This window comes from Pezoporus occidentalis, unplaced genomic scaffold (assembly GCF_034315485.1).
Source record: "Pezoporus occidentalis ecotype Australia unplaced genomic scaffold, CSIRO_AGI_Poc_V1 ctg83, whole genome shotgun sequence".
In the NCBI taxonomy this organism is placed as follows: Eukaryota; Metazoa; Chordata; class Aves; order Psittaciformes; family Psittacidae; genus Pezoporus; species Pezoporus occidentalis.
The window spans coordinates 2457518-2481077 of record NW_026916192.1 but is presented as its reverse complement, the minus strand read 5'-3'; the positions used below and the strand labels follow the sequence as shown (position 1 = coordinate 2481077).

Below are 23560 nucleotides of genomic sequence, written 5' to 3'. Positions count from 1 at the left end.
CCACTTTTCTGAACTAGAAGTCAGGGAACTGCCCTGATTTCACAAGGCTGGGAAAACTTGGCACAGATTTATTGCAGAGCCAGAAAGGCACGAGCAGGCACAAAGAAAAGATCAGCTGTCATCTCTGATGTTATCTGCATACAATTCAAGGCATTTCATTCTGATTTGGCAGAATAATCCAGGTAACCTTGTCACTGATGCTAAAAATAACCCTGGCAAGTGCAGCGAGGGAGTGTGTGAAAGCCTCAGCTCCTGCATGAGGCAGGAGCTATATATAGAGCTAGCATTTAATTTCATGGCTGTGTGTGCAAGCCAGGGGAGTCTCCCGCTCTCCCTGCTCTATGCTAGCAGAAAGAGGAGATGCTGGCAGCAGGGCTGCCTGGGGGTTGCTGTGGGAGACTTGCATGTGGCAGTGGGATTTTATTAACAGCTTGCACAGTGCCCAAGTGCATTTTGAAACCTGGTGCTGTGTGAGGATTTGGGATTTTCTTAATCTTTTGTCCCTTTTCTGTCATGGGCTCAGCTTTTCAGGCTACAGTAAAGAAAAACATTGCAGGGGATGGGAGAAAGATTAGAAAAATGAGGGAGGTGCAAGTGATAGCTGTGATTTTTTAGAGTTGCCTCCAGGATTTAGATGTCCAGATTCCATAGGCATTATTACTCCCTATTCCATGATGTCAGGCAGCAACACACAGTTGGAAACCCTGTTTTGTATCCACTGACAAACAGTATTGGTCTTACAATTAAGGATGCTGAGATTTAGTGTCTGCTGCCAGAGCAACTCTGAGATAGTCTTCAAGGACAAAAATCAGGGGGAAAGAGAGAAAGCTCAAGTTATGTTAATGTCTTCAAGCAATTAATCAGTTTAGCCTCCTGTTTACATGGCTTTTCAGGCCCAAGGGAGCTGCAGCACAGCTCAAATACTTGTATTAAAAGAGGTTCAAGTACATCTCAATGTGCTTTACCTTGACTACCTTGTCCCTTAAGGACTGAAGAGTCTTTGTTCCCTTTTAGGTATTACACTTGCAAACTAGAATGAAGTTCACTGAAAGTGATCCCTGTCAGCAAGTAACAAACCCTGGTTGTAACAGACCCTCCAAGCAGCAGCTCTTAACCAGAGTTGCTTGTTGCCTCAGTAATGAAGCACACTGCATGCACGATTAATTATGGAGCACCTCAGCAGCTCTGGGCAAGAGCCATGATCTGCAGCTGAACCAGAAAGAGCAATCTGCTGTCTCAGACCAGCCCACAACATGTTTGGCAAGAATTTTTTAACACACTAATTCATTTATAAAGGACTGCAACAGGGAGGACTTAGTCCTGTGTGTTAGCTTTGGATTTCAACAACATGCACATGAATCAAAGCTGCTCTCAGTGCAGGTTTGTATCACTGAGGATTAAGCGAGCATCTCCTGTTAAACATTGGGCATTCACTTTGTGCAAACACAGGAAGTGCCATTGCAGAGGGCAGATACAACTGCCTGGGGACAAGTAAAAGTTTCACATGTCCAGGTCAGAGCTGATGAGAGATTGTCTTCTGGGAAGACACTAACTCTTTGTACAACTCTGTTCTACTTCTCTGGCTCCAGTTCCATCAATCCATAATCAAACATGTTTTCCAGGCACAGCGAAGGCAAGGGCAGCAGGTCATGCACAGCAGGGAAGGGATGAGAGAGCAGCAGGTGTAAACAGAGAGAGGAATATGGAGGGCCTTTTCTGGGACACAGAGTCAATTCCTGGAATAGATCTTCTAGGATAAGTGGCACATATGAAATGAGAAATAGAAAACAGCATCAGGGTTCAGAAAGCTGTAAGGTGCCACAAGGGAGCATAATTGTGTGAATGAGCTTACAGGAAAACTGCTAAAGCAGATATCACTAAATAAGGAAAAAACATTTTGGGGAAGCAAACAGTGCACTTGTTTTGCCATTCCAAACCGCTTCCCGATACCAGTGCGTGTTCAGGCTCAAATCCTCTCTGAGAACTGAGGCACCTACAAATGTCTTAAAAAGCTGAGCCCAAGCCCCGCCCAGTGGCAAGCAGCCATAAATCAACCTGGAAATCTGCAGAAAGCCAGTAATGCTCTGTAATGCCTCACCTTACTCTGGATTGTGATTCAGGTCCTTAAGCTACTTAGGATCTGCAGCACAAGTAATTACAGGAACAAATTGCTTTAATTTAATTTGTGCAGCTGAATCGATAGGGACCACAGTAAAGCTGCTCTGGCTGTCACAACCCTTTGTGCTGCGTTATGACAAAACCCTGACCAGAACAAGGCACTGCAGCAGTTGTGAGCTCCTGATAACCCCAGTGTTGAGCAGGGATTCAGGCACTGATGGTAGCAGCACTTCCTATTTGTGGGCATAGTCACTGAGGTACTGAGATTGACTTTTTCGTGTTGGTTTAGACCTGTTAATGAAATTCAGGAAGCAAGTTTTATGCACTTAAAGCCAAGCACTTACTTCACTGTAGTTGAAACAGAAGCAAAACAGGATGGACATTGTATATTCAAAATGCTATGAACTGGTATGAGCAAAATCTCAGCCAGAAAGGACTTCAGCTGCAAGTTTGTCAGTTTTAACATAGCCAGTTTCTGACTTGCCACATGAAAGCATATATGAACAAAAAAGAGAGAGGGAGAGTTTTGGTGTTGGGGTGGTTCTCTCCCCCGCTTTTAAACCTAGCCAAATTTATATGCAGACTGGGTATATAGGAGTTTTACTGTAACTCTTGCCGGGAATTCCTGGCGGAACACTTGAGTAGACAGAATTCACTTCTCCCACAAAATTTCTAGTGTGGCTTTTAGTCTGGGGAAGGGAAGAGACAAAAGCTTTCCTATTGTGTGGTGTCACATCTGCACAGGCCATACCTCAGTGGCGTATGGCGAGCACCATAGTAATACGTTATCACTGATTTATGGGGCAGTGTTGTCAGGAGTCACCTTTGCATGAAGAACCTGAGCATGTTTTTGGACTTTCTTCTAAGAACTGCCTCATCACATGTGATCCAAAGAAACCAATTCATACAGTGCAGTTACTGGTACTTCAAATACTGTTTGAGTTACTACAGTTTCCTCCTGTGGCTCTGAGAACAACTTCTGTAGCCTGGTTCATTCAAGTTCTTAATTCCTCCCAGGAATCAGAGCCTTGGGCTTGCTGCTTTCATAGAGGAAAGCTGAGTCAGTCTAGCACAGTTTCTACCTTGCTGAAATAACCTTAGAGAATGCAAGAGTGGGTGAAAAATGAAGGAAATAAATATAGAAAATAGGGAGGGGGAAGGAAAGAAAAAGTGGTCAGAACAGAAGGGCATTGGTTTTAATCAAACACTGTTTCATTGTACAGTCTTAGCTAGGACTACATTTTAATTATTGGTATATGTTTGTGATTCTATTGCCTGTGCCCACTTGGCAAACTGCTGTTCTATAATCAGGTCTTGTGGGAGTTTTCCTGTTATTTGTGTAGCTTGGAAGCTGCTTGGGTCAAACAGAGCAGAGCAACTTTCCTTCAGTGGTCAGCACACTTCTTTGACCTCTCCAGACTATACAGTGGGTTTTTTTAACCCTGGAAATCATTCTCATTTACTATCTTTTTCTTTAGCTGTCACATGTAACAGATCAAAAAACAAAAAAGGACTCCCAGATTTATCAAGCCATGCTCAAGCATTTATGCAGTGAAATAAGAAAAAAATCAGGCACCTCTGGAGTTTGGGGACCTCTTTCTGTTCGCAGTCCACTTATGCAGAGAAGTGTATCAAGGCAAATAGGAAACACACGTTCTCAAAGAACCAGTGTATTGGTAAAATCTGAGTCATAAATCACATTAGAAACAGGTTACTTCAGTCTAGTTAGTCCATAGATGTGCAAAGATGTGACAGGTATTTTGTTAAAATGATGTAAAATACCACTAGGCCAAGAACAAACACCAGGATAAAACCATCACTGCCCCACTGTTGAAGCAAGCCCTCAGAAATCAAGACTGCATGACTCACAGATGAGCAACCATTGTCATTTGCTTGAGATGATCATATTAAGCAAACTAAATTCTGAATGAATTCATACGTTATTAGTTTTTCAGAAATCGTGTTAAAAACAATTAAAAAGCCAGGATGTCCCAACAGTCTCTCCAGGTAACAGCTGGTCTATTGCAAAGGGATCAGGCTGATCTGAGGGGGTCTGCCAAAGCCATGTTCTGGCCAGGCTACACTGAGCCTTGTATTGTAATTCTTACAGGGAGTGGCTACAGTACTTCTAAATACCACCCAACAGGGGAAAAATCCTCCTCCTTAATTAAAGGTTAATCAAACCACTACTAATGTGATAGAGTTATATTTACAGTCATCATGCAATGAAGCTTAAAGAAAACTTTTGCAGCTTCTTTACAACATACAGGAAAAAGATAATGGTGAACAAGAGGCATATGGAAATACCGAGCTTAGGTCTACAAGGATGGCTAGAGTGGGAAGCTCAGTTTAGCAGGGACTAGCTGGTGGACTGGAGGCCCAGCATTCAAATGCAAGATTACCTGTGACTTGCTGTGCAACAGTTGCCGTGAAAAAAACATGCTCCAAAGCTTAGAAAAGCAGTGTATGATAGAGCTCATCTGCAGAGAGTCAAGGGCTGTTCTAGCCTTGAAGTTACCCCCACCTTACACTGCTATGCTTAGATTACTCTTATCCTAGCAGTCAGAAAGCAACTCTCCTTAAAATTGAATCCTTTCACAAGAATATGGAGAGCTCACAGAGGTTTTCACAGCCTTGTACTTTGACAGTAAAAGACAATGTATGTTGTACCACAACAAATCATAGCGGTAATATCAAAAGCAAATGCTCAGGTCAACAGCAAATATTACATAATTAAATTCTTATGTTTATTCAACCCAGATTTCAAAAGGGCAGAATTTTCTGTCCTGACTGAAATTTGCCAGCAACCTCTACTTGGATTTACATCACCAGAACTAAACACAGGATCCTAAATGGAACTAAGGAGGGTCGCAGAAAGCTTTGGGGAAGATTAGACAGAATATTAGGATGTTTTTGAATTCAAATCCTCTCTGCATTTCCATGTAGGTTAGCCTGTTGGTAATGTTTAGTGTCACACTTTGTGACATCAAGTGATAAGTCATATTCCTCTCTCAGCCCAATTTAAAACCAAAGGAAAACCTAATCACTGAAATGCTATTTGAAGTGGGAAATTAACAAATCCCTGGTGTGTCTGCAAGCCTGGTTTTTCAGCCAGGACACTGCCACATTTTCCTATTCTGTATGATAGGGATAACCCTATAGACCACCTCGGCAGAGATCTGCTGGTGAAACAACTAAACCACAGATGATTATTCCTGTTGTGACCAGGAGACTTGCACTCCTGCAGGGTGCTGGGCCACATCTCCAAGTTGGCAGTGAAATCTCTCATTTCACTCTGAATGCTGATAACGGGAACTCTCTTTGCATTGAAAATCAACAAATAACTCAAAAGATTAAAAAAAAAAAAAAAAAAAAAGGAATGCAATAAAGCAGCAGGATTCAGAACATGCTGCGGGCAAAGGCTGGCCAGCCTTGGTTAATGACAGCATGAGGGCAAACTGTTGGTCTAGCTGTGTGCTGAAAAATACTGGGCTAACAATAGCATGCACCAGAGAAACAGAAAATAGTACAACAGATGGTGATATGCTATCTGAAGGCAGGGATATCCCATCCTTTTGGAGATGCTGTGTGGGTGAGTGACAGGCAAGAACTAGAGAGTACTTGCGTTGCCAGGAAGAGTGTTCCCAGAGAGATTCCTGCAATTTGATAGCAGGTGTGCAGTCATACATATGGTCCCAGCCAGGACTGTCTATCCCAGAAGAATTTGCAATTTTAGGAATCACTATCATTTAGGGTTTTTTTTTCTTTAGGGATTACACAAAGCCACAAAAGTGCTCCACTTTCCTTGACTGACTTCAGTAATTAAGAAGCTGTCCTTTGGCATGAAGCCCAACATTCCAACCAGACTGCAAAGTGCAGCTGAATGCCCTCTCCTGCTAGGGTTTGATGCTGCTGGGTTCGTAGGCTCACACAGCTTGATACCACCAGCTCTGGGGTAAACCCTTGCTATTGCTTTATGCAACACTTTGCAGTGGCAAATATGCCTGCAAGTGTTTATTTGTAACTTCATAGATTGCCGAAGGGTCCTTTATATACTAATAGAGGTTACAAGGAATAGAGAAGTAACTTCTCCAGAGCTCACATCTCATGGGGACACTCTCAGCAGTTTGTATCCAGAGCAAGAACAGCCATTCCCAAATTATTTTGTTTTAAATGAGGGGGTGAAGGAGAATTTACATATAGCCAGCAGAGGCAGGCTGACAAGCTATGCATACCAGTATTTCTTTGTCTGCTCTCTGCAAATCCAGCTGTGGTTTCTTCCAGTGACCCAAATCCCACAGTTGTACAACTGCAGTGGCATCTGTTAATAGGAGCAACTGTTTGTAGGTTAAGTGGATGGTATTGCAGGATCTTAATGCTAGCTGTGCAACAGGGAGCATCCTAGCTCAGTTCAGGACATTTTGGATGCTTCCATCCATGTACTGCATCTCTGTTTGAGGGACTCTGAAATGCAGCTAGTGCTACAGTCCAACTGGAATGTCTTTCTGTCCTCCTGTCCCTGTTCTCTCTGACTGAAGTGGCTGAAATCATGCTCCTAGCTGCCTGGGAAGTTGAGTCATGAGCCTACAGACACTTCATTTCTCATAGGGTCAGGGCTGGCTGGGAAGCCAGCCTCAACTCCCTGCAGGAGATCAAGCACAGGCACTGTATTAGGCATCATTTGTATAGTGAAGCTAAAACCTAACTTCTTTTTTGTTTCTTTTTGTACATATCATTACCCAGGAGTATGCAACTGTTTCACTAGAAGTATTGTCTCGGTAAAGTGGCAGTACACACCACTGAGCAAAGGTTTGCTTCTGGCCTACTAGTGATTGACTAGCAGAGTCCCTGCTGTTGCTCAAGCAGTTTCTATCAGAGTTGATTTTACTATCATTTCAGCAGTGGCAGATGTCTTTATTTAAAATAATATAATGGTAATACATACACAATAGGATAGAACTAAAACCATGGGAATTATATGATTCCTCCTGTTTGCATGTCCTGAAGCATCAAGCCCACAATGTTCTCGATTTGCCTAAATCAGAGATATATAACACTGTTGGGTTTTTTTCCTGTGGGAACACAGGGCTCCAGAGTTTTACTCCTGCTTCAGAAATTAAAAAAAAAGAAAAAAAAATATAAATAATCTATTACTTTGTAATGAAACATTATTAACCATTTTCAGTGACCTGCAGAGTGTGATCCAGCACATGGTTTCACCTGAAAGACCTTTCAAAATATATTTTAATACACAGCCTTGAGCCCTCATCAGCCTTCAGCAGAGGAGCTGCACTGGGAGCCTGCACCACTTGTGCTGTTATCTGAAGAACACGTTCTTTCAGCAGTTTTTCTTGCTGAGCTATTTTTAGCTTGAATGTATTCCCCAAACCAGATCTCTGCCCAGCTGCAAGGCAAAGCAGAAGCAAGATAAAGTAGTAGAGCTGCTCATGCTGACACCACTACCAAAACAGCATGTCTTTGGTTGAATAATTGATTGTACTTTTGTCACGCTAATGACTAAATATTGCAATTCTCCTACAAACAGGATAGATCCACTATGTAACAGCTCTGTTAAACCACTGAGTGGGGGAGCAGATGGAAGGGAGAGCAGAAAGCTCCTGTTCTGAAGTAAGCAGCTATTGCATTTACACCCTACTATAGACATATTAGTTCTTGTATATTAACTAATATCTCAACTGAAAATGGAAACCCTTATGTTATGTCAGTCCTGGACTGTGCCACAACATCCTCCAAGAGCCCTTAACTGCATGTCGAGAGAGGTATGAAAGCAAAAGCCTCCTGAAGGTGATGGAAGGATGCTCAGTATCTTCACTGAGATTTGCAGCAGGTCTTTGAACTGAGAGGCAGGCTCTGCTCTCCAGCTGTGTCTGACCTTTCTTCCTCACACATGGAGAAAACTATGAAACCAAAGGTCAAATGCAGCGGGGCTTTCACAGGTGGTGAAAATAGTGATTACTGTAAAGCCTTCTCCATTTGAATCCTCTCACATAATTAGATCCTAGCTCTGTTGGGGTATTTCAGCCCACACAGTGATTATCACCAAGTAACACTCTGCAATAGCAAACCTGTCACAAGGATATAGGTCATTCATGGGCAGTGGGTTATGATACAAGGGTCACACTGGGCAAGTATCTAGTATTTATTCCAGCTGAAATCTGAACTCCTCATTGCAGGGCTTATATCACAGAAATTATAATGATGGACAACTGCAATTGCCTGGAAAATGAGTGACAACATAATTAACTGAAACTCTTGCTGATTTCCAGCCTTGAAAATCCAGCCAGAACTAAAGGCCAAACAAATGAGTAAGATGTGTAATTAAGGCAACGTACACAGCCTCTACCTTTATCCAGCATCTTTTACTGGACCCCCAAAGCCAGTTTTCTTAATTGGATGCAAGAAATAGACTATGGAGGGACATAGACACAAATATTGGGCACTGAAAGTAAAAGTTTTTGCGTGCAACTCACAAAATCTGTCATACCATCTCCCCTTTGTATTGCTCTATCAAAGAATGGCAGCAGCTACTCTTTCCCTGTTACGGGAAACACTGGCACATCACTCAGCTACCACTTTTTACATGTTCCAGAATTACCTTGGGGTAAAACAAGTTTGTATCTCAGTGTCTGCCTTCTAATTTTGTACAGACTGTAAAAGGCAAGTCCCTCCTACCGAGAATTTACTACTACCCATAACTGTACATTGCCAGCAGTACTGCACTGCCACAGTGCAGCGGGGGAGTGACTCAAAGCCCTGGCACACGTCCTCATCACAGCTACTTATAGGAAGGATGAAAATAAACTTCTTGTTGAATTGAACATGATGTTCTGGTAATAGAGATGCCAATTTAAGAGGCAGAGTCTTTGCCTCCTGACAGGCAGAAGACACAAGCTGGTTTATGAGAAGCAAGCACAAGACATTCCCATTTCTCCTCCCCTTGCCTGGACTGGAGCTCTCCTGTGAAAGGAATCCTCCCCACCCCCTTCCCAACTCTAACCACAAAACTACCTGTCACAAGAGACAATCAATGCAATTTGCTGCTGGCTACAGCTCATTTACTGAAAGCTGGATTGATTGCTCACTTGTCAGTCCAGAGTCCACAGGCACATGCACGTGTCCAAGTCTACCCAGTCCATCTCTCCCTTCACAGAAGATTATCAGAATCACATGGATCTAACTAAGTAAAAGCAGAAACAGGATTCCAAAGTATGTCTTTTGGCTTCAGCTACAAATCCATATGAAAACCAGTTTTATGACAATCATATATACAGATACTGTGCAACAGAATCTATGCAACATTTGGGAAACAAAGGAACACATTTTGGGAACAGATAAGAAACCCCATGAACCAAGAACATGAGCTTTTCTGCACTGGATTCTGCACTAGCTAGAGTTTGCCAGGCAGGTGAGACTGCAGGCTTGTAAGAGGAGCTTGAAAGGAAGGACTGACTGAGGTGTGGGAAGACAGCCTAGCCCCTTATGCATATAGGTGGGCTGTTCCAGATTTGTGTCTCACCAGCTATTCTGTGCCCGTACCTGCAAGCCCACAGCTTGCTGTGGCTTTGCTGAGATGCAGTTCCCACGACAGACAAAGCAGACACTGCTAAGGTGAACTATGAGGACAGAGAACTTGGAAGCGTCTCAGCTTGCAGGACATACTGATGCACTGCCTGTCTGATAGCAGCCCCTGGGATTCTAGTGACATGCAAATCCTCAGACTGCTGAGGGCTCAGAGTCACCTGTAAGTCTAGTGCTATCAACCTTGGTGTAATGCTGGTCCACAGTATTAATTCCCTTGAAAGTGAAGGAGACAATCAGGCTGCGTGAAGTAAATATTGATCCATGATCAGGAGTCACAGGCACATGTGAGAGTCACTGGGCTCATCAGCATGTGCCCTTGCTCCAGAGGTATGAGCAATTAGTGGTTTACCCCTTGAAGCTGACTCTGGCATGTGTACTTGTGCAGGTGTGAAACATGTTAGTTAGCAGGACCTCAACCCAGGCCCTCCTGACAGAGGGCTGCAGCTTGCTCCACCAGACCAGCCAGCAGAAACCTCCCCACCCATGGGGCTGGTAGGGGCAGCGCTTATTATTCCCTGGGAAGCCTGTTTTGCTACAGTTATACACCACACGTGTACGTCAAGGGAAACCGTCAGACATGCATGGATTTATTGCTCCTTTCAGAGCCAGCATGGAGCCCTTGTGCACATCACAGCATACCCATGTGCACATTCAATGGAGAAAATAACCTTGAGGCCATGTGCAGACTGTCAGCACCTGAAGTACCCTGAGACCAAGAGCGCACATGGCCATACCTGCAGGGTGTTCTTGGGGAGAACCACAGGTGACTGAGCTACCCTGCAGCAACCTGTGCCTCCAACCCTCAGAGTAACACTGCAGAGGACATGGGAGCAGGCAAAGCCTTTGGCTTCTGAGAGATGGCAGCATGTAAGTTTATCCAGTTGTCTTTCTGAACCCAAATTACTGGGGAAAACATTCTAAATGTAATCTGAAAATACCCCCAGCACAATCCCCGAACTGCAAACAGCTGAAGAACACGTTGTGCTTGAAGATTTTTGCTTGCTTTGCACAGAATAACATTAACACAAAACCTTATTTTTCCAAACTTAAAAATAGCTGTCCCTGTTAGTATCATCCCCACCAATGTATGGCAACTGCTTTGGCATTGTGAGAAAACATTCAGGCTTTGGTCTCTACCCAGTCTCAGGGCATCACTGACACAGGTACAGCAAACTCTCTCTGAACTGTACCAAACACTATTTACAGGGAAGCCACACTGGTGCCTCAATTTCTGCTTGGTTTCCCTGAGTCCCTCTCCCTGGGCTGAGGCACTGCCAGTCCAGCTCTGCTTACTTCTACTGTTGGCATCTTTTGGTTTAAGCTAATGGGGAAGTAAATTCCTGGAGCAGATACACTTAACATAAGATCCTGGCAATATCAATCACAGTCCATGCATTCCCACCACAGGGAATCTAGACAGAGGTGGTACTTGCCTTTAAGTTACTTTAAGTTTTCAAGAAAGATTCAAGTCCCATGCAGAAATGGCTGTCCTTGCAGTGGTGCTTGGAAGGAACACTCCTACCTCAGCAGATAGTACAAAACCACCCAAACCTAGATTTTCATATCACCCAAGAACACAACAGCATTAACTGGATGTTTTTCTCAAAGCAAGAAATAGATATCAAAAATTAAAGTCAACTAAAAAGAAACCATTGCTATAACACAACAGAAGTTGTGCACTATGTTAGTCCTCCCACCTGAGCTTACAGCCACTTTACTGAGGTAAGTCCCATACTGGACCAATTCTCTAGATGAAAAAAGCAACAGAAATGGAAAGCACAGGACTCACCTCTCCACGTCCGCATACACGTCCACATCCAAGCAGTGCTGGGGCCTCATGGCTACCTCAGACCTTCAACCAGGCAGGGAAACCACAGGCAGAGCCCTGCCACCACCCACCTTCAGGTGCAGGAGCTTTGTGAACCCACAGGAAAGGAGCCAGGACTCTGCTTCAAAATGGTCTGCAGTTCTGAAACACAGAATCCTCTGTGTGCAAAGGTTGTGGAGATCACCCACAGTCCATGGAGGGCTCATGTTTTAGCCTTCACAAAGGCTCCTTCATACCAGGTGCCTGGCTCATCCTCTGGGACCACACACCAACTCCCCTGCTGCGATGCAATCTGCTGATAATCATTATTCAGCTGGAGTTTGTTTCCTTTAAACACAGGAGAGTTGAGCATCCCCTCCCTAGAGCCTTAGTGTCTCAGTCCCTGCTTCCCGGCCTGTGCTCCCCAGCAAGAGTGTGAGGAGAGTAGCTGCCATTTCCCCAGGCCGCACTGCCCGAGGCCATGGTGCTGCCCCTCTGCAGGGCCGGACGGCCGCCTCCTGAGGGAACACACTGAGCTCAATGCACACGGGGAGCTCTCTGGGTCTGTTAGAGGTAGCAGCTCATGCTTAACAGCTTCAGAGAATAAACATCCAAAACAGAGAGCATGCAGAGCTCCATGGTGCCCAGAAAACAGCTCGGCTAAGCAGAAGCACGAAGTCACCTGAAACAGCTTCTTACTCACAAGCTCCCTTCAGGAGGCACAGGTGTTTTGACAGTGCCGCTTCCCCTTGTGCTGTGCCCAGCCGCTGACCTGACCGGAGCCCTCAGAAACGGGTCTGTCTTTGTCTCGCTCCGAGCCCTCCTGCAGGCCTTCTGAGGGGGGCTGGCGGTGGCAAGGGGGACTGCGAGTCCCCTTCTGAGGAAGCTGAGTGCTGTTGAGCCCCCCGTGGGGGATGAAGCACCTTCCTCCATCCACCCAAAGCAGCTCGGGCAGGACAGGCTCTGCTCCCACACTGAACACTCAGCGGCAAGCAGTTTCTTGCCGTGATGGACAGTCAGGAGAGGCAGCACGCTCTGCGAGCGGGCACGCTGCCCTCCGGACATCAGGAGACCCTCCTGCAAAACGGCCTCTCACGTCCTGGTTTACTTATCAGGGATGTGTCCTCCCCCGGCCCTCGCCGCTCACCGCTGCTTCCCCTCACTACCACCCGCAGCCATCAGCGGAGGCCGCTGGAGTCCTTCACCAGCCCGCACCATTTCCCCCTTGCCCAGAGCCCAGCCGCCGTGCAGCACAGCTCTCACAGCAGAGAAAGCGAACCAAAGGGGGTTCTGTACAGAGAGGCTTCTTGTGAACAGAAACGCCTTCGTAGCAGCAGTGTCAGTAGTGTTGCCACTTCCCGTTGCTTGATCCTGACGCTGTTCCCAGCTTCCTGATCATGTTACAAATTTGTTTTGAAGAAATTCCACATTTGGTTCCATGGTTATGAGAAAAAGCTCAGAAGCGTGGTCCCTGCATTTGAAAATCTTAGGAAAAAAACCCAATGCCCTCTGTGTGTATTTATATGCCTGTGTGTATCTGCACCTTTTCCTTCTGTTGTGGGTGAAGCTGAGGATGCACACAGAAATATATTGTCTCTGGGCACCTACCATGTATTTATCAAAGCCAGAAGGGAAACAAGGTTTTAAACAATTAACCATCATACATATTATAGCTATGTATATATATACACAAAGAGCATTCATAGACATTCTCATACTGCGTTAATCACTTCTTATAGGCTTTTAATCCCCCAGTTTAAAAGGGGCCTCTGAAGTCTAATGTACAGATTCTGGGAGAATCCATAAAGCTCACATGGAAGGGCTGTAATTAAGAATGGTTTGAGAGGCATGTGAGCAGCAGGGCGGGTGGACCTTTCATTTGCAGATAAGCTCTCCCAGTAAGTCATTCTCTGATTTATATTATAAAATGCATGTTAATCTCTTTCAAACAAAACCTGGAGAGACTTGTATCATTTCTGAGGCATAAAGGGGAATGAGTGAAGAAGGAGTCCAAGGGTAACAGGAATTGAAAATACATGCTTAAAGCCTTTAGTATGGCACTTTAGCATCATTCCTGTTTCAGTTTGGATTATTGCAACATCCACTGCTGGAGTATCCGACTCATTAGTCCAAAGAGAAATCCAGAGACCAGGAGAAAACCTTTAAGTGATCCAAAATGTTAGGTAGGAAGAACGAGAGTTACACTGTGGGTGTTTCTAAGCACAAGAGCTCATCATATAAGTTTTCTGTTGGTGTGAATCTGGTATAGCAGTTGTGATGCTTTCCTGTTGCCAAAGCTGAAAGCTTTCCCAGGGATCTCAGGGAACTTCATTAAAAAAGGGTAAGGAGTTGCATTTATAATTTGGGCTGTTGGTCTGATAATAAAGACAGCTATTTTGAATGAATATATGTGGTAAGGCTTACAGAACAAGGACAAATTTGTATCAGGTACTTTTATGTTTTTTTTTTTACAGTCTGGTAACAGTGTCTCCATGTAGGTAAAATGTAGATCTTGTTATAGCATTACCTTATAATCATTCCTTTATTTCCTATACTCACTAGAAGGATGACTACTGCAGCAGGGGTTTGCAGTGTGGTCCCTGCTCTGAGTATTTCTTTGTAACTCCATCTCTGGCTTGGCAACATCTGCTGGAGGCAAGACGATGAGAATCCTTAACGTTGCCAAGATGCGGGCCAGAAAGCATCATAAACTCTTTCCAATCTGCTTGCTGGATTATTACATGAAAGATGGCAAAAGCAGCATGCGTGTGTGCGTGTGTCTGCCAAAGGGAGGGGTTCAATTACCTGAGATTCTCTGCAGATATTAGCAGTGTCTCATGGGGAAGTCTCATTTAGTATGCAGAATAAAATCGCCGTGGCACTGGTCATATGACTTGAAGACTCAATCCTGAAGCAGCACTACTGAAAAGGGGAGGTGAAACTGCATAAGACATTCCGTTCAGACAGCATGAGGCTGTGAGCAGCACACGAATTTTTGTTCAGCAGGCAGGAGGAGAGCTGCTGGATTGGTCTGTTAGATGTGTACTCGGGAAACCACAGGAAAGCTTTATTCTGGCAAGTCTGCATTTTGTCAGGATGCACCACTGGTGTTAACAGAAAAAAAGAAGCCCACTGCTACCTGAGATTAAAAGGGAGAGGCAGTGATAGCTACAGAAGATCACTGTGCAACTCATTTGATAACCACCTTAAATACCCTCTCAAGAGTGAATTTAACTGGTTCCAACTGACTGGAAAGTATGGTGAAAAGGATGCACATTCTGAGGAAGCGCTTCACTGACAGCAGAGCAAACTAAAGGAGAACTTCTACCTGCATTGCTGATATTTGGGAAAATAACACAAGAAAGCATTCTGCTGTCAGGATTCTTGTGCTTTTTTTTCCTTCCTGAGTACTGGAGAGGGATTTTGTAGTCCCCTCCCTGAGGAAAACACTAATCAGAACTCAGAATACTGCAGACTTTCCAAAGGACAGGCATGGTACAAAATGTCATTTTGGTGTTTTTCCGCAGGCGACTCAGCCAAAGACCTGCCGTTGAGGAGCTAGAAAGAAGAAATATACTTAAACGTGAGTATTATTTTTTTTTCCTGAAGTATTTTGTATGTGTTTGCTGGAACCAGTGGCTGCATTTCTAGAACACAGTATTTTTAAACAGACAAATTAATTGACGAGGATTACTTTCTGTACCTAAAAGTTTCACTTTTTCACATGTCCTAGGTTTCAAATACTGCAGGATTCAGAATTTACAACTTGATAAAGGCATGCAATTTAGTACAGAAAAAAAGTGACTGGTTCAAATGTAGCCTTTCAAGCCATTTTTGTTCTGATTACACTGTTAGGGATGTCTAAGAGGGGAATACAATCCTAGTGTCACACAGTGCAAAGGGAATTGAACTGACATTTTTCAAGACATGGACAGTCATGGCAAACTGTACAGTGAATACCCCCAAAGCTGAAGTGAATACGGAAAGCATCCCTCCAGAGGTGCGATTCTCCTAACATTTGTTCATATCATTAGAGAGCTTCCCGAAGACAACTCATTCTGAGATATTAGTAGAGGGACAGCTCCAGGCCTGCACAGATACTGCCACAGGGGAATGTTCTCTACATCTCTCAAATAAACACAAGGCAGAAATGTGCAACTCTTCCTAAAGATCTGTGCTGTGGCTTGGGGATCAAATAAGTGGTGAACATCATCCCTTTCCTCACAAGTGCTGGGAATCTTGTGAGAAGAAGGTGAGGGAGAGCTTTGGAATTGTCTCCATTATGGGTCTCAGACAGGAGGAAGGGGGAGACCATCTGCTTAAAGGGAAAGTATCTTGCTTCTGTTATTTTCATGGTCTATTTAGTGTTGAAAGATGAAAATCAGAATAATGTAAACAGTTTCTCATTAAACAAGCATAAAACATAAACCCACATAAGTCTGCCTTACAAGCAGTACTGCCTCTGCTATTTGATTCATATTTCATGTGATTGTAATTCACTAGGAAAAAAGTTCTATCTACATTTTGTCACCTAAATTTAGCATCTCAGAACTTTCTTGGTAGTTCATAGTAAAAGCCTTATACTCTTGCCACTGAAGTTATTGGATATTTCATTTCAGTTTTAACAAAAAGGAGCTCCACAGTGTACTTATTGTTATTTTCAGCACTGTTCCGATGCATACAATGCACATAGTAAAATTAGATGTCCACATGTACATAGATAGATGGGAAAAAGGATAGATAGATGCTTTGCAAATGTGAATGGAACTTGGCCTAGCTTCATCTGTCACTTACCACAAGAGACAATAAACAACAGTAACCCAAGATTCTGAAATATGTGAGGCCATATTTTCAAAAGTCAGTACCCAAGATCTCTGAAATCCTGTTTCTTTGGTTTTTTTCCTGGCTAAGGAAGAGCTGATCTCCACTGAAAAAACCTGTTCCTGTTTACTTTTTGAAGTGTACTGGTTACATCCTTAATCTGGGTTACACTGACCAGCTTTAATAATAAAAAAAGTTTGAATACATTCATATAATGAGCTTAGAGAGAGATAAAGTGGAAAGAAGATAAAGCAGAATTAAAGATATTTCCTGGATGCCAGCTAAACATGCTGGTTTAGATTTGTATCTCATTTAAAGAACTCCCAGCATGGAGCACATTTACTGACTTCAGTCCAGGCTCAGGCTTTGCACAGGTTCAGCTGAGATCAGAAACACTTCTATTTTACTTACCCCTTCCACTATATAAAAAGCTAAGTATCTTGTAAAGAGCTACAGCCACCACTTACTTACGTCAGCTGTCATCTTAAAAGGCTGGACAGATGCAACAACTCGAGTGAATTTAGAAATTGATAGTTTCCTTTTATTGCAAGTGTGGTAGAAATGCCCTTCAGTTAAATCACTGCAACCTCCTCCAGGTTGTAAAAGTTTGTACAGTTGTGTTCTTAGTTTGCTAACATCTTTGATGTTCCCTGTATATACTGCTAACAGAAGCAATGCTACACCAAAGCTGTTGTAAGGACTAATAATTCACATTTGAACAACTCTGTCAAATAAGAAGCACATTTCAAGTGCCTGAGTGCAATTATTGTGTTATTCTAAAAGAAATCTTGGGAAGATTAAAAGAAGTGACTTCTTATCTCCCTTAGGAAGATGTTTTGCAGATAAAAGTAATACTTAAAAAGCAAACTTAAAGCCAATGCTTTCCTACAATGTTGTGGATCTTCTAAGTCCTTTAACTACCACTGGTTTACCACAAACATGAAAAGCACATGAACTATCACAGCCCAGGTAGTCACATGTGTTTGTCCTGCATTCATCAGAAAGCTGGTGTTCACATGGGAAAAGACAGCATCTCGTAATTCACACTGTACAGTCCCTGGTTCCTTCTTAACAGCAGCAACTGGTTTAGTGCCATGAACAGCCCAGAGTTCCCTGAGCAGCAAAATGAGTTACAGCACTGTACATGATACTTCATGACTGGGAGCGTCTCTCCACCAAAATTTATGAAACCAGCCCTCCAAGCACAGGCAGAATGATATTGATGGGAAAAACCTCTCTGGTTTGCCTCTGTAATCACACCCAAATTTTATCATGCCCTTGCTAGCATTTCCTGTCAATTCTGGGGTTAATTTTTTCTAAAAGAACTATTTTTTAATTATTACTTCTTGGAGCTGGGTATAAGCACTGAACCTGGGTGCATCTCTCATCAAATTAGGTCACTAAAACATGTTTACTGTATTTGGAAAAGCATATTTTATCAGGAATGTGTCCTTGTAGTTTTGCTTTAGGAATTCTCTCAGGGCACATTACAGTCACACCTTAAAAAGGGCCTACACCACAGAAAGATCTCTGAATAAAATATATAGGTAGTATCTGTTTTAAAAGGGGTGAATTAAACCTGAATGAAGCATATTAGTAATTTCTTGCATCGTAGAATACACTCTCCTTTTTAAAGCCTGTTCTCTTTTTAAACATTCCAGACTTCAATAGCTGCTCATCCCTCACAAAGCACTCATTTTAGCTATCCTATTCTCTTTTACATTTGTGTGCCTCGCCACCAAATTGTAATACAGCACATTATAGCATTTTAGATTCATTTGATTTACATTTCTACTGTAGCCAGTTGTAGCTATGCACTGCTGTGTTATTTTAAATAGATACTTACAATTGCACTTCAGTGTAATCTAATGAGCCTAAAAATAAGGCAGAAAAATCCCTCATTACTAAAAATATCATTTTGGAAACTCATCTGCAGTTCTAGTGTTTTTTCAAGGCGTATTAAAAATCACGTGTGCTTTAACACTGGAAATATCTCATGCAAGTGGTGTAGATATCTACATAGTCACAGTCGTATCTAGAGAATCCCACAATGGTTACATTTTCCTCTAGGTCTTCAGCTTTTTTCAGGTCACAGACTCACACCTTAATTTAGTAACAAATAGTACTAGAAATAGAGATACCATTAAATCGTTTCCTAAGGCAAAGGATATATTTCACACAGCGTTACAGCACTCTGGTCTATTTTTAGACCCTGGGTGGAGGAGTTATCATGGCCTGAATGTTAATAGGCACAACACACAAAAGCAGCCTGCCTCAGGTTAGAGTGGAACGATGCTACGATGCTACGAAAGCAAACCACGTGAGGATAAAGAGGTTCTAATGTCAGTGGCATATCCCAAATCGCAAAGCATGCAAGTGCGAGATAACTACTGTGACAGTGTGACTATCTAAAGGTGTCAGCTCAGAATGAGGTTATACAGGAAAGAACACACTTTCCCTGGAGCTGCTGCAATAAATCTTTTCAGCATGTAACAGCAATGAGTAGCTCCAGCAATATGGAGAAGGAAAAAATTGTGATTAACTATGAAATATTTTGATTTTCCTTCTAAAGTATATATAGCTGGAGAGTTGGTATGGCTGCTGTTGTTTTATTAAATCTCACTGGAGCTGACTTTAGAAAAGCAGATACTGGCATGAGGACGTTGTCACTACAGAGGTTACTAGGTATTTTGACAGAACCAAAGAGATGTACTGAACTAACAAAACACACAACTAAGAGTCACCTACTGATATTTCTGAGCTTTTGGTTTTTATTGCCTGGAACTTTAGAAAATACCAACCTCCTCATGTGGAAAGTCATCTCTCTTTTTTATATTCTTCACAGAACGAAATGATCAAACAGAACAGGAAGAAAGGAGAGAAATCAAACAGAGACTGACAAGAAAGGTAAGATCTTGCAATACCTTCTGTTGTTTTTAGAAACTTACCAAAACTGATATAGCATCAACCAGTCATAGAGGTCATTATTACACAAAGCCACCTTTAACAGACATCCTTCTTAGCAGTGTCTGAGCATTGGGCAATATGAATTATAAAAGTATTTATCTCAGCTACACAAGACTTAGTAGAACATTTACATATAAAGTTTAAGTCAGAAAAGGGATCTTTGCTTGCACACTGGGTATTTTTCAGCTATACTACTGGGAAAGAACTACTTCACTTTCTGCAGCAATCAGGAGCAGAGCTGACTCCCTGCTGAGCACCAGGTGTGCTCCCACAACAGATTTTTTTCTCTTTGCATTTAAGGTATTCCCAGAATCAGAACTAGATCTGCTGTTTTGTTCACAGGAATCCCTACTGGAATGATAAACCAAATATGATAACTTGGAAAAGCCAAATCAAAATTCTTACAATGGGTCCAGTCCTGAAAACCTCACACAATCTGCTGTGGACTGTAGTAGAAAACCCCTACCATGTGTGACCTTATACATAGACCATAATAAATTCATCACAATTCCTTTACATATTGTAAAGACACTTTATCAAAATCCAGGGTAAAATATTTTTCTCTTTTGTCCATTATAAAACCACTGTGCTGTAGCCCACATCTCCATTTAAACCATTAATAATCTTTTAACAGTCCTCCGAAGGGCTGAGTATTTCCCTGGAATTTTCAAGGGTTGGGACTTGGCACACTAAGATAAGACAGGAAGCAGAAAACATTGCACATTTTGTTGAGATGTTTGTTATTAACACTGTTTGTTTTTACAAAACTACTTAATACAGCTTAACCAGAGACCTACAGTTGATGAACTAAGAGACAGAAAGATCCTGATTCGATTCAGTGATTATGTGGAAGTAGCAAAAGCACAGGACTATGACAGGCGAGCAGATAAACCATGGACAAGACTATCAGCAGCAGATAAGGTACTGACATAACTAAAATGACATCTTCCTTTGCTATATCCAAGACCTATTAGGTCTGCCTTAAAAAAACTCCTGTTCTGCTCTGCAAGTGTGGTATTTTACCACACTTATACTTCACAAAATCGTTAACTTTCTTCTATTTGCAATTCCTAGGCAGCAATTAGGAAAGAGCTAAATGAATACAAAAGTAATGAAATGGAGGTACACGCATCAAGCAAACATTTGACAAGGTCAGTTTTCCAGCTGTTTATTTCCATTGCCTGCTAAATCCAGTCTGCTTGAGTCCCAAAGCTCTTATACGCTGGATGTGGGAGAAGACTGTGCAAAGGAAACTTTGTTTTAAAATAAAAATGGAAATATTTCTTTTCCTGCTCTGAACCTGGCTTCTCTATTTTAGTTTTGCTTTCATTAGCACATACTGAGAAGCCCCCACAGAGCTTCTCCAGAACATCACTCAGCTTGCATTCTTTGCACTGAAGATTCAAAAGCTATGACAAAAAATTAAATGTACAAAATAAAAGGAAAAAAAAAAGATTTTTTAAACAGACAAACAATATGCTATAGAAAGGCTTTTGAATTAAATGTACTGGAGTCTGCAACCTCATTATCACAAACATTGCAACTTCCCTGCTAAGAGATACCAAATTCTATGCACTGTAACAAGACATATGTAATGGCCGGAAGTAATAATTAGTTCCAGTGGGATTTGTTCTAATGGATTCAATATCCCTTGCATGCAGGTCCAGTTGCTACTGCAAGGATGGCAGCCCCCCAAGCACACTTAATAGTAGTGGAGAGCACAGGAGAGATGACTGGTTTTGAGTCCTCTCACTGTCCAAGCGGTCAGGCCAACATGAACCTAGTCACTGCAGTACTTGCTTCATGTGCCAGCACTGCCGATAGGTACCATGCTTAAACATGCATGGAAACATTCATCTCCCTTTTCTAAGTGGGGAAAAAATGTGAGAGGCTGATTCCACAGGCATCGTTACTTGCAAAAAGACCTTGTTAGAGAAAAATTGAAACAGCAATCAGTTGGTTCCTACAATTTCCATTACATCCCTTGAGCAAGTCCAATTGCTCTTAAAATACAATTTTTGGAGCTGTTGGGAGCACAGTGTACTCTTGCTATGGCTGTAAGCATCCTCAGGTGTGCTTGCTGCTAAAATAAGTTGCTTAACACTATACTAGGGAACTTGATGTGCAGTGTGGTGTCCTGGAAGGCTCCCTTCAGCCACACCTGCGCCCACGGTGCCATACTTAGTTCTGAATGCAACAAATTCCAGTTCCAGTAAGCTTTGGATGCCCAGTGAAAAGATGATCATTGATCTACATGCTGAAGATGTATAATTCTAGACTGTTCATGCAGTTGTCAGGGCTCTTCTAACATTACAGAGTCATCACTGCATTGACAGGATTAAACATGGGCGGAGGGTGGGGAACGGGAGGACTGCAGTTTAAGTCTGAAAGTGAGATACACATTCTGTCACTGAAGGTACCTCTGGAATTTAAGTACATAGTAAAGATATATTTTGAAATTTGTTCAGGATATTAGGAGTAAACAAGCTCACACTTTACAATCGGTGCTAAGGCATTACAAATCACTGGGACTCCAGTTACATAACCTCAACCAAAGAACAAGCCTACAGCGCAAGAGTGTAGTTATTCCAGACAGACTTTTAATATCATTGTACATTAAACCAACCATATGTGCTTACCTGTTAGAAAATAACAAAGTCCCTGCACAATAAAGAATATTTCTACCAATGACAAACTGGCTGAATTCCTAAAAGGAAAGAAAGCAAAATCAACTCCATATCTATATTTGCATTTGCACTCCCAAGTAACTGTGAACTGGTCAGACTGGGCCCTAAGGACTGTAACTGCACTACAGTCATGGCACACGTGTGGAACTGTGCTGGTGAATGTTAAGAATTAAAGTTGCTGTTCTTCAGTACTGTTACTGTACCTTTAAACATTTTTTTAAATCTTTTTAAAGTTATACAATATTAGAAAATTCAAAGTGGTTTGAAACATCTCTCTTATTTCTCTTAGATTTCACAGGCCATAGAAATTTTCTTCTGAGAAGAATCTGTCTTTACTTTTTGATATTGCTGCTGAACTCACATCAGGGAATATATAAGTCTTTCCCTAAAGTTCAGTTCAGGCTACCTTGATGTTTATGTGGAAGAAGGACTCTGCAGCTGAAGTCTGCAGCACTTATGGACAGAAAGCAGCACCAGAGCTGTACTCTGCTCTGAAGTCAGAAGAGAGATGGCCTGTGGAGTGGGATGATCTGCTGAAAAAGACTGAAGTAAAGCTACCTGGAAGAACTACTACTCTCCTTCAACATTTGTTTTAAACTGTTTTGCAGTCTATCTTGGAAGAGGAGATGTTGTGCATGTACAGGCTTTACCATTCCAAGGCCTCTGACATAAATGGACATGACACACTGTCATTCAGTATTATGTTGACAAGACATTTTGAACTTACCACAATTAGTTTGTAAAACACTTAAGTTCATGATCTAAAAACTAATTTAATGTATTATAATTTCATTCTTTTTTTATATAATGTCTAACAGAATCACAGCTGCAAGCATTTTTGATTCCTGTTACTTTTGTTCTTTAATTAAATGACTACTTATTGCAGGAAATGAACATGGTTCCTAAAGCTCTTTTTTTCCCCAGGGACAGCTTTGAAGGGAGGAGATCACTGTTATTATACACCAGATCATATTGCTTTTTTATCACAACAGAATCTTTACAAGACGATGATATTAAACTGAGGTTTTCTATCTTCTGGTATATTGGTTTTTTGGACCAGATCCTGACCAGCAGAATATGATTGTCATTCTACACTAGTTAAGGTTCTGGTCCTCTAAAGAATGACAGTTAAGGTCACTGTTATTCAAAGTCAGTAAACTGGACAAGCATAGATAGATACATAACGATGTGCTCTGATGTTTGGCAAACAAATCTTATGCTTTGTTGACAGTAAGAAAAAGGTCACTAGATATGAATAAAAAAGCTAACAGAACTGTTTGAGGGTGAAAGTAAAGCCAGACATTCCATTAATACTCAACACCTTGGAGCATCTGAGAATTCTATTCAAAATATTACTAAAAGAAAAAACTTAGGGGAAAAAAAAAAAAAAGTCCTAGCTGGAAAGCATGCCTGCTGAGACAGCAACAAAATGGCACATCCATGCATAGGACAAAAAATTTCTCTGCAAGAGTCTTAAATTACATCCTTATAGGAAGTTGCTTAGTATTAAAGTCTTGAAGAAGGTGCTCTTGATCTTGTAGCTTCATTGAGATGATCT

The 23560-nt window shown here is 42.1% G+C and overlaps 1 protein-coding gene across 4 annotated transcripts in view; it reads left to right on the top strand.

Moving 5' to 3' along the window:
• Positions 1–22896, top strand: part of PHACTR3 (phosphatase and actin regulator 3) — a 107350-nt gene extending 84454 nt beyond the window's left edge. For all 4 annotated transcript variants that reach the window (XM_062604167.1, XM_062604168.1, XM_062604171.1 and 1 more), the window contains exons 9-13: positions 15055–15110; positions 19194–19255; positions 20096–20236; positions 20390–20466; positions 22292–22896. In XM_062604167.1, the coding sequence (XP_062460151.1) occupies positions 15055–15110; positions 19194–19255; positions 20096–20236; positions 20390–20466; positions 22292–22307 (352 nt within the window). In that variant the 3' untranslated portion in view covers positions 22308–22896. The remainder of the gene's footprint in view (positions 1–15054; positions 15111–19193; positions 19256–20095; positions 20237–20389; positions 20467–22291) is intronic.
• The last annotated feature ends 664 nt before the right edge of the window (positions 22897–23560 follow it).